The 12178-nt window shown below is 42.0% G+C and overlaps 1 protein-coding gene across 1 annotated transcript in view; it reads left to right on the forward strand.

Moving 5' to 3' along the window:
* The window catches only part of LOC121073276 (deleted in malignant brain tumors 1 protein-like), a 90712-nt gene that overhangs the window by 62816 nt on the left and 15718 nt on the right, over positions 1-12178 (forward strand). Inside the window, 6 exon segments of the mRNA XM_040564058.1 lie at positions 2047-2060; positions 2218-2289; positions 4159-4236; positions 4956-5066; positions 8811-9146; positions 10184-10424. Coding sequence (XP_040419992.1) covers positions 2047-2060; positions 2218-2289; positions 4159-4236; positions 4956-5066; positions 8811-9146; positions 10184-10424 — 852 coding nt within the window.

The raw sequence follows: 12178 nt of genomic DNA on the forward strand, positions 1-12178 counted from the left end.
CATAATTTTGTGTTTGTTCGTGTGTTGTTTTTTTTTAAGTGTTGAGTTAATCATTAATGTACTTTGTAGTGCACAAAGAAGTGGTCACTAAAATGCAGTTCTCAACCATTTGCAGCCCAGAAGTGAAAGGCTTGTTCCCTAAATAATGTCTCCTCAAGGCCTGAACCAACAAAACCACATTGTAGTAGCACTGATCTATTGCTGCATATTCTGAGCATCTACATCTGCCTTAACAGTACCACTGGCAAATATCTCAGCAGTTCATTTAGAACTGTTATTAACTGACAGCAATCACACTACCACGTCTAGTGCATTAGCCCACTACTACACAAAACCTGACATTTAAATTATTTCACCAGTGTCTCAGTTCTCATGACCATTATCATAGTTCTCTAATAATTTATTTCCTCTATCTTCCAACATCCTCAGAGAATCCCCAAACTACAAGTTCATCATCATTTGCCACAGACAGCACCGTAACCTCTACCACAGAACTGCTGACTTCTACTGACAAAGGCAAGGGAAAAACCCAAGCTGTAAATGGCACCTGCAAAAATTTGGGGTAATATGCAATTTGAGAAGTATACAGGAGGACCACTTGGAATTCAGTAAAAATATTTCATTATCTAACTCTGTATGTAAGTAGCCTTGGAGGAGCCAATGGCCAACACCATCTTCATTTTCACAAGAAAATGTGTTTGGAGGGAAAACAAGTACATGATTAAGTCTACCTACAATATAATTATCAAGACTGCATATCTGTATGATGAGATCTGTACAATTGGATCATCTGAGGCACTCTTATCTGGATATTTTCTTCACCTTCAATTCTTTTAATAGTTACACCTAATATTTCCAGGTTCTGAAGTTAGTGAAAAGGTGGAATGGAAATCAGGTGGGCTCATACCATGACAAGAGGTATACCAGTTCCATCAGTCTCCCAAATTCACTTTTAATTACTACTACATTCATTTATAATTACTAATTAGAAGATGTTCTTCTAAACCAATTACCAGAAGTCAAAATCTGGTAAAATAACTTCCCTCTCCATGAAGCCCAAAGTCCTAATGATTTCACTGATCCCTGAAATGTCTGTTCTTTTACCTGGTCGTGATTCCATTTACTAACGTATTCCCTTACCCCTGCCCATCTCTGCAGCTTCCTCCTCTGCACCCAGCCCAGACACAACAGGGACAGAGACACTGTCTGCTACAGTGACCTTGACAACCCTCGAGGAAGGTGAGGAGCACTTGTCTGCTAGCACTCACTCCCAAAATGCTATAAAAGAAAAAAAAAAAAAAAAAAAAAGTAAAAATCATCTAATTCTTTATTTCCCTAACAATGGCTACTTTGCATCTTTCCAAATGGCTGTTGCACCTCTAGCAGTAAATGAACACAGTCAGAAATAACACAGGTATCTTCTGTCTTTAGTGTTAAAGGTTAAATGAAGGTGAAAGACTTTTCAGTAAAACTAAAGGGCTACGCATTGACTCGCTTCTCTGCTAAGCCCAAACCTACTTACTTTCATCAAGATTTCAGACCACGCGTTCACTCCTAATTGCTGCCTCTCTCTCCTTCTCTTTCTTTCCTCAACTTGCTCTTGGCCTCAGATCCATCTTCTGCACCTGCTGTTCTTGCAGAAGGAAATACCACATTGGCCCCTGAAATCCCAACCACAGTTTCTGAAGGTAAGAATGGCCATTTTGCAAGTTATATCTAAAACAAACACTCTGTTAATTGGGGTTTTTCAGCTGGATTAAGAAAATGTGACCACATGAATCTGTAAAACAATCACAGTACACAATGCAAATTAAACTGCTGGGAAGGAGCAACCCCTCTTTAACATCTTCACTTAAAAAATATCAGACTGTCAGGAGACAGCAGAAATATATGCATTTAATGATTAATTTCCCTGAGCTTGTAGCTATAAATACTACAGGTATAGTTTTGTAAAGCAGAAGTGTCCAGATCATTGTGATTTTGTGTGTCCAAGTTTCATAAAAGCTCTAGAACCATTAAGGAGCACAGCCAAGCATTTGAACTCACCTCCCTTAGCTGGACCTCTGCCTTTCCAGCTATTTAGCACACTGATAACACAGCTTTTTATCGAGCCTGAGATCTAGAGTCCTTAATTCCTCTTAGCACACACCTGCCTTTAATTGCTGCTGGCAGACATTTAATTTCTCGTCCTTCTGATAGCCTCCTTTGCTTGCACAGGTTCCTCCTTTGCTTCCACTGCCATTGCAGAAGAAAACAGGACATCAGAAACCCTGACCACACCAAAGGAAGGTAACGGGCATTTTCACAGTCTGCAGCATGTTAGAAAAATGCTGAATGAATATCTGGATGTAAGTTTTGGTTTGAAGGGGAGATCAGTGGACATGCCAAGAAATACTGCAAAATCACCATTTCTCAGTGCCACCAATGCTTGTCTCTGAATCCCGTTTGCTTGGTGCAAACTGCTGGCTTTCTGGCAGCATGGGCAGACTGCCACTAGCACTTAGACCACAACTCCAACAAGGAGCTGCAAATGTTACATGCAAATCTCACTTCAAGCGAAGCTGAATAGTGCAGAATTTAAATGAGAGAATCTGAAAGAAATAATGATTTTTATATATACATATTTAAGAAGCATGACTTGGGATAAAGCCATTTAGCCTGTGTTTCTCACCATTTATAACAATATTTATCTGGATTCTTAACAGTTTATAAGCCTCCAGGCTTGGTCTTACCAGATTCACCCTCTCCCAACACGTGGCACAGGATGTCGCAGGCTGAGCTCCGCGAGCTGGGGGCGAGAGCCGGCTCTGCCACCAGCCCCCCACTACACCACGCCTCTTACCTGCTTGTGGTGATGCTCTGCAATGCAGGGACACCCTGCAGGGAACTGCAGAAAAAATGGTCTGAACGGACTCTCCCTCTTCTCCCCAATGACTGTGACACCTTTGGGAGAAAGACTTTCAGTCAGATAAGACAGAAATGGTTTTAATGAACATTTCCTTACAGAAAGCCAAAATACTCTTTGTTATTTTACATTTTGGACTACGTAATGAAATAGATAAAACATGCCATGTTGCAGTGCTGGGAAGCTATATACTGATATACGTTACTTCCAAGTTACAACACCCATTTCTATTTTTACTTATCACACTCCTTTTGCTTTCCTCCCTCCCAGTGAGAAAAGTCTGAAACTTTCCTGACACTTGTAATGCCCAGTTTTAACATGAAGACCCATTTCTGAGCCACATGTGTGGATCTGGATGACAGATAATACACGGACTCCGCTTTCTACAAAGTCTGAAACCAATTAAATTCATTAACAGCTGAGTTCAGCCATTCTGCCTTATCTTAATGCTCTCTTTCTCTCCTTTCCTCATTTCTTCCTTCCTGTCACAGCCTCCGAAAACACAACAGAAGCATCAACGGCACCAACCCCACCTACAGTAGGCAGTGATACCTCAGTTCCAGAAATCCCTTCCACAGCTCCTGAAGGTAAAAACAGGCACTATGCTATAAAATCTAAGAATAGAATTTAAGTTTCTGTTTAAATTAGATTACATAAACTAAATCATATCACCAAACATCAGCTCCAGTTTCTGTCACTGATAGATGTTTCGCTCCAGTAATGAATTCCTTATATTTAACAGTCCCTTCAACACCCACATATTCCTCCTTCGCAGCCCCTTCAGGTGATTCTGTCTAGTAACATATTCCCTCACCCCTGCCCATCTCTGCAGCTTCCTCCTCTGCACCCAGCCCAGATACAACAGGGACGGAGACACTGTCTGCTACAGTGACCTTGACAACCCTCGAGGAAGGTGAGGAGCACTTGTCTGCTAGCACTCACTCCCAAAATGCAAGAAAAATCTCATTCTTTATTTCCCTAACAATGGCTACTTTGCGTCTTTCCAAATGACTGTTGCACCTCTAGCAGTAAATGAACACAGTCAGAAATAACACAGGTATCTTCTGTCTTTAGTGTTAAAGGTTAAATGAAGGTGAAAGACTTTTCAGTAAAACTAAAGGGCTACGCATTGACTCGCTTCTCTGCTAAGCCCAAACCTACTTACTTTCATCAAGATTTCAGACCACGCGTTCACTCCTAATTGCTGCCTCTCTCTCCTTCTCTTTCTTTCCTCAACTTGCTCTTGGCCTCAGATCCATCTTCTGCACCTGCTGTTCTTGCAGAGGGAAATACCACATTGGCCCCTGAAATCCCAACCACAGTTTCTGAAGGTAAGAATGGCCGTTTTGCAAGTTATATCTAAAACAAACACTCTGTTAATTGGGGTTTTTCAGCTGGATTAAGATGTGACCATATGTTAGAGGCTACAGTCCAACTCACTTTTACTTCAAGGACATAATCTAAATGATATCACCAAACATCAGCTCCATTTTCTACCACTGGTTGATGTTTCTCTCCAATAATGCATTTTCTCAACTCTTTAACGGTCCCTATGTATATACCCATGTATTCCTTCTGTGCATCTACTTCAGTGAATGATGGGACTGAGGCAGTATCTATACCAAAAATCCTGAGTAAATTCAGCTTATAAAAGCAAGTATATAGTTGGATGGTGTAGTACCAAAATCAGTTTTGAGTCTAGGTGAGCTCAGATAAAGACATATTGCATGGAAAATATGTGCACTGAAGTTTTCATAAAGAGGGATAAGAACATGCTATTTCATTCTCCAGTAGCCAAGAAGCTTAGAAATCCCAACTTTGAACATTTATTTATCATAGTATTATGTGATGCTATATAGGGACTCAGACTGAAGTACAAGGGACAATTCCAAGTTTGTTCACTGAAAAAAAAAAACTTCTTGTACTTTCACACATTTCTACAAAATTGACAAATCCTGATTGTTTTAACTAAAAAATTACTTCTGGTTTATATTCGCATTTTGCCACTGTTGTTCATAGTTCCTACTGTTGTTTTTTTTTTCCCTCAAAGCTTCAATTGATGACTCTACCACAGAATTGGATGACTTGATCACATCTGCCCCAGTCACAGAGACTAGTGAGCCAGCCACAACTCCAGCATTACACTGTACAACAAATGAGGGTAAGGAACAGGCAGACACAAGCTGTCTGCCTTGCATGGTTCAGGAGCAAAAACGTCTCCTAGATGCAAAAGGATGCAGCTAGGAGACAGTCCTGTGCAAACCAGGATTGCTTGTCCCATTCTTATACTCCTCCTCAGCATCTGTTAGAGGTCCCTCTTGGGGATGGGAAATTGACTTATGTGGGGCTTTGGTCCCCATATAAATGCTGATCACACTGCAAGGTGTGTGTGTATGTCCCACCTTTTCTCCATTCTTTTTGTTGGGGCAAATCTTATTCTGGCATATGTTTTTTTTTTAAGATGCTTTGCAAGCTTTTGAAGAATGAGCTGTTTTAATGAGTCTATGAAATAATTTCTTAAGTTTTACAAACCTTAAAGCCAGGGTTTCACCAGACAGGGTCATTTTGTATCAGCCATCAGCTGAGGGGGGCCTTTCTACCCACTACGTGTTGTTTTACCTACTCGTCTGATGAAGAAGAAATTGATAGCAACAATAGGCTTTAAACTCCTAAGTAAATCTCCACCAGGGAAGATGAATGTGTACACTTTGCCTCTGGGCTTGACAGATGTATTCAAGACACAAGAAAAATGTGTAGAACACTACATTTGATGTTCTTTTGTTGATAGGAATTTTCTGTAGTGCCTACGGTTGCTGTTTTAGCTCTCTGCAGATTCCAGGGGGAAATTCATGGCAATCCTCTTTAGAGTCCTCTTCTGAATATTGAAAGACACTTCCCATATAAACTAAATTCGGCTCTTTAAACTTAGAACTCATGATTTTCAAGCCTATTATATTTCTTAAATCCAAGTTCTCCCCATTACCTCTATCTTTCTTAAATGTACAATCACCAAATGAGCAGCTGAGGCCTTGTTAGTGCCGAGGAGGATAAGTAGACCCAGTGTATCACTCTGAGAGCAAGCTGAGATTGGACTAGCTCACCGCAGTGCCAACACTGCTAACTTCCAGTCTTTCCATGGCCCTCCTGTGCCAGCTAAGAGGATGATTTTGCCTTTGTGCCATGGTTTTCTCTTTGCAATGAGCAGTCCATTGCATCTGTCTGTGCTGAAGTTCAACTTGCTGATTTTTGACATTTATTCAGTTTATGAAGATGATTTTGAATTCTCATCTTGTCCTCCAGAGAGCGCACAAATCTTGCCTTTCCTTCTGTCACTCTATCTGTCCTGTTCCAAAGTGTCAGTGGTAATGGCTGAGGATTTCATTACCTGTAGCTGTGGCTGGCTATTTAACACCCATACCATCTGTTAGCTCAAGATGCTGCATAACATGACAAACAATTACTGAGGCAACTGATAATTCTTCTCTTTATAACCTTTTATAGAGCTTCTTCTCTTCTACAGCTTTATCTATGTTCTCAAAAGATTAGAGCTGTGACTCAATACCAGTGGCAGCAGGTCTAGGAAATGTAGTACAAATCTGCTTAATGCTCCACCCGTCAACCTTAATTTTAACAATAAGTTCATGTTCAAGATCTAGGGTCTATCCACCCCATTTTCTACAAATGTTAATTGTCTTAGAAATTAACAGACAAATCTTTAGTACAGCAAAGGAGAAATTTAAGTCGGTGTTTCTGTAACTTTTTGCTGCCGGTCTTTCCAATTTCAAAAGGATAGAAAAGAAAACTTTCCTTCTTCAAAGAATATTTTACAGAGCTTTGACCAGATTTTGCTGCCTGCCTTACATGTTCACACTGGGACCTATTCCAGATGAATGAAAAGAAGTTTGCACTTCTTAGCACACACCAGTGAAACTGAGAAATGAATGTGGTCCCTCAGGATTTATTTTTATCTTCTTGGCTTTCAGAAGTTGAATGTGAATTTCTTCTTAAATGACTGATCAGTTGACTACAATACAGGCTTAACGAACCTAATACAGGGTGTATATATGGATTTCCAAGAATACCTACGTTACTAATTTTAACTATTAAGTGCTTTGCTTGTGTCTATTCAGCCATGCATTTGAGCAAACAATTTCATCCTATGTATGCACACTCTGTGCAACAAGGAAGGTGTTTAATGGTTAAAGTGAAAAAGTGCTCCTCTTTAGCCGTAACTAACAATCTCATTACTTTTATTTGTACCAACCATAGATAAACTGCTCTTTGGGTTAATGGCTCAGGGAAACTAAGTGCTTACCAATTCTTTTGATTATGTTTTACACTTACCTAAGCACAAAACACTGACTTTGAAGAGAAGCAAATATCTAATGCTTTCTTTTATTCATTTGTTGAAAGCAGAAAGTTGCCTTTCATCTGTCTAGACACACCCACAAGAATACATTAACAATTCTTGGGACTGCTACTTAATCAGTTCTTTATTTCAGATTGACATTCATATTTCAGATTAGTGAAATACTTCATTTACTTACTGAGTCTAATTCAGAGGTTGCCTCCCCCTCAGTAAAGCTATTTTTAATATCAGCTGAATCACAACGAATTTATTACTGCCTGTAATCTAAGTCAAGATCTGGATATATATTTTTTAATCTGCCTTTTTCTCACTACTCCCACCTAGCCTTAGATAGCTAATGAAGTCCAGTTCTTAAACTTATGTAACACCTTTCACTATCGCTAGTGACTACTCAACACCTGGTTCAACAAATTAATTAGTTATCTTTTGTCTCAATTATTTTCTTATCCCTGAAATCGTATTTGGCAGTCTCATAGAAGTTCAGACCTTGATCTTGGGAAGCGAGCCAAGAATATTGCTGCTGACATTTCTTTACAGCCAACTTTTGCAGAAGGAAATGATAAGCATGGTACTTAGATGGAAGGAGCTTTGATCATGGTCAGCAAAAAGGAATTAAGGGCAAAGAGAGTCTTTGGAAACATGGCACTCATTCTGAATGGATGTGCATTAGTTGGTTACAAATGACTGCCAGGTGACAGCAAAATGTCCCAAAATGAAAACCTTGTAATCACAGACCTACCAAGAAGTAAGACAGCTGTGTATACTTGGTACAGTTTATGATGGCAACAAACTCAGAGGAACTCAATTATGTTGTCGGCAGAGTCTCTGATTTCTTTCTCTGAAAGAAAAATACACTCCAGACCCATAAAACTAATTTGGAACTTCAGATCTCTAAAAGCCTTTCCCTCTGAAAGTGAGATAAATGTGTGGGTTATTCCATAAGTACCCAGCTCTCAGAAATGAGCCTGATCTGTAGAAATAGCTCTGCTACTATTCCTGGGAAATGATGCTGTGCCAACCATCTGTTATGCCAGAGTGAAAAGAAGCTGAATCAGGCATTATTTAAAGAAGAAGGGGGGAAAAATTTAAAAAAAAAAAAAAAAAAAAAAAACACATAGCCTTCAGGTTGCAAGGTATCTCAGGAAAGGGCTGGCTCTGGGCAGTTGTGTTAATTGTTTAGACAGCACTACTATATAGGTGAGAAAGATGGTAAAGAAAAAGTAGAAACTTTTTCTCCTCTGTTGCTAGTTGTAGGGATGAGGATCGTTTCCCCCAGAGATCAGCATGTTGTGGAAGAGGACTTTGTCCATGCCCATCAGATATTGCATATAGTATCAACCAGTCAAAAGACGGGTTCAAGAATTTATAACATCAGTCCTAAAGGAGAGCTGAGATTCAGGGGAGGATCCTCTGTGGCAGCAGACTACTCTGTGTGCTACCCGCTCCTTTCTTCACCATGGTGCTGGCTGGCCTGAAGATGGGCTTTGGCACAGCCTAGGATAAATGGCAGCAACGTGCGGTGTTCTTCCTCCACAGCAGATGCTTCAGCTCAGTCCCTGCGACTCGCAGACGGCGACAGCAGGTGCTCGGGCCGCGTTGAGCTCTATTACAACGGCAGCTGGGGCACGGTGTGCGATGACGGCTGGGACCTGGGGGATGCCGAGGTCGTGTGCCAGCAGCTGGGCTGTGGGGAAGCTCTGCTGGCCGTAGCCGAGGCCCAGTTCGGGCAGGGCTCTGGGAACATCCTCCTCGATGAAGTGCAGTGCAGAGGGGGCGAAGGCAGCCTGTGGGAGTGCTCTCACAGGGGGATAGCTGTACACAACTGTCAGCCGAAAGAAGATGCTGGCGTCATTTGCGCAGGTACATGGGCATGTTTCAGTGCTGATTTCCCATATGAATGATGACAAGTAGTAAATCAAATTTCCTCTTCTTGTATTTAGCAGGAAGTTATTCTTAGCAATTTCCTTTAGGATTCCTTCAAATCAGTTCCCAGTTTTCCAGCAATTCTGTTCTGACTGAAAACATGCACAGCTGGAGATCCCAGAAAGAGTACTGGGAATCTGGGGAAATGGCACTGGGAGGAAGTGAGAGGAGTGAGGAGAAAGAAAAGATAAAGAATTTGCTGTAAAATCTCTCCAAAAGAACTGGTTGCTATTTGTGCTATTCAATTCCTGGCAAGAAAATGGCCATATGTCTACTGGACTTTACAAGAGAGATACTCTGACACTATTTATTTTAATATTATTATAAAACAAGTGGCCTTGGCAGTCCTACCCTACCTCCCTCTAGCAGAGGTTGAGTCCAAGCTGTGCAAGTGTCTGATTTCTAGCCGTGCTCTGACAAAACAGAAGTGCAACCATTTCTGAAATGTTTCTCCCGCTATAATTTTATTAAAGAGAGAGTTTTTCAGTAAAGACCTCAAATGGAGTTAAACAACCCAGGAAAATGTGTGTCTCTTGTGTGAGGATGTCCAACGCCTAAATTAAAGTGTCCCACACAACTGAATATTATATCTGCAGGATAACTGCAACCATTAACACTCAGACCCTGTCTTAGCTGACATTTAAAAAAGGGTTTGTTCATCTCCCTTTTGTGATGATGCTCCCAGAGATGAAGGGGTTGTTCCATGTTACTACTGCTTTCATTTGTCTAACATAGTAACTGAAGAACATTATTAAACATCCTCGAGAGCAAGACCAAAAATTCACTTTTCTGTTTCCTTTTCCAGAGCCAGTTACTACCACAGTCCCAACAGAGCCTGTCCCAGCTGGTGAGTTCTTTGTAGGCAGATCTTTCAAAGTTTTCATGTCTGACATATTGCATATAGTTACTTGGCTTTTACTATGTGGTGAATGCATCTGCTGAATGAGGCTGCTGAATGACCATGAATTTCCTTCTGCTTTTGCAAGAGATGTCCCTGAGACTGGTGAACGGAGACAATGAGTGCTCAGGGCGCCTTGAAATCTTTCACAATGGGAGATGGGGAACCGTCTGCTATGACGACTGGGACATAAGGAATGCCAAGGTTGTGTGCAGAGAGATGGGCTGTGGTGATGCTCTCTCAGCCAAAATTAACGCCTTTTTTGGGGAAGGCACAGGAGATATTCTCCTGGACAACATGAAATGCACAGGGAGCGAGTCCTTCCTGGAGTAGTGCTCCCACAGGGGGCTGGGCACACACGACTGCTTCCACAAGGAAGATATGGGTGTTATCTGTGCAGGTACACACCTTCTCCATTTTATTTAATGTGAATCAAGTTTCCTAAATCATGCATGAAAGCGTGCTTGGATGAAAGGAGGAGCCTGGCGCAAGGCTGGAGCTGCAAATGGGCATCCCTGGCCGTGGCCCCATGGGCACGAGTCAGTCCGGACCCCCAAGCTACAAGTGACCTGGGGCCATCTTCTCCTTCCCATGAGGGGTTTCTCTACTGGAGGGTCAGGCAAGCAGAAAGGGAAGAGCAGGGCTATATGTGTTTTTTTCCAGAGATGCCCACAGGTAGGTGTTAGCAGTCCAACCTGGACTTATCTCTGGAACAAAGACTATTTGGGCCTTAAATTGCTTGTGTCAGTCTTACAGTGTTGTAAACATATCTTCTTCTCATTCTTTCTCTCCTGGGAATGCACTCCTATTTCACGATTTCGTACTTGCATTTAAAGAGATGGTATCTGCATCACGTGAACTTATGCAGAAAACGGAGTGCACGCTGAGCTTACGTCCTGCTAGCTGAGGATGCAGAAGGAAATTGTTTTGGTGGAGGATCTGGCACTACATGAACATGGTGTGTCTGATACTAGCCATCAGTGTAGGCTGGCAGTCCATTGAATCTTTTTGGACTGTGATGTTTATGTCCAAGATAGAGTGAGGTCCTCTAGGGAAGTGATGTTCATGCTAGGCTAAGTTGTATTGCATTACAGTGATATAATGAATAACAGTGGCCTCAAGACTTACAGTCCTGAAGAAGTGAATAAGGCTTCTGCTACCACTCTGAAAGGGCACATATTCTGATTCTGATTTTATTTTTGGTAAGTCTTCTCCTCTCCCCTTTTACTGCTACCATGCAGTGTTCTTAACTGATGGTTACAGAGAAACACTTGCAATGAATCTCTGATGTGCTGCACAAAAGCTGCAAGCAATAGAAGAATTTAAGAAGGAGAAATCAAGTTCAGACTCTCAGTCCACACTCCTAATCCGCTCAGCCCTCTGTAGTTTGCACACTGAAAATCATTTCTCCTTCGATGTATCAAGAGGCTTTACTGCTTCCTAACTAACCATCTCAAGCTAGACGTAACTTATTTTATTTGAAAGCAGTTCTGGCTGGCACACCTCCCAGGCTCTTGGCCCTGGCAGATACTGCAGTGGTGGGGCTGCTCCCCTGCAAACAGCACTTCATACCGCATTTCAGCCTGGGTGAGGAGCTGGGACAGAAACACTGCCTGTCCCCACCAGATCTGCATCACTGCTCCCCTCCTGGCAAAGGTCTGCAGTGTGGGGTGGCAGAAACGGTGGCAGGAACACCAACCTGCAGGCTTCTCCAGGGCTTCAGAAACCATCACCCGAGTCATGGTTTGGGGGGAGAGCCCTGACTGTACTGCTGCTTGTCTCGCCCTTTAACTGAAAACATTGATCTACCTTTCATTTTTATGATGTTTTTTATTTTCTCTCCCAACAGTCCCTGTGGAGCTTACCACACACGGAACAACAGGTATGGAGCACTTCACCGCTAGCTTATTCACCTCAGGCTTAGTCAAATATTATTTCTCCTATCGTGGAGTGCTGATTCCCCGTGAGCACAGCACTGCTTGGTGGTCAGAGAGCTCTTACACACCGTTAGCCCCGAGAAGCTCACGACGCACAGGTGAATGGGCACACAAACTCCTGATGCTGATGCAGTGGTTGTGATGAG

Source organism: Cygnus olor, chromosome 7 (assembly GCF_009769625.2).
Source record: "Cygnus olor isolate bCygOlo1 chromosome 7, bCygOlo1.pri.v2, whole genome shotgun sequence".
In the NCBI taxonomy this organism is placed as follows: domain Eukaryota; kingdom Metazoa; phylum Chordata; class Aves; order Anseriformes; family Anatidae; genus Cygnus; species Cygnus olor.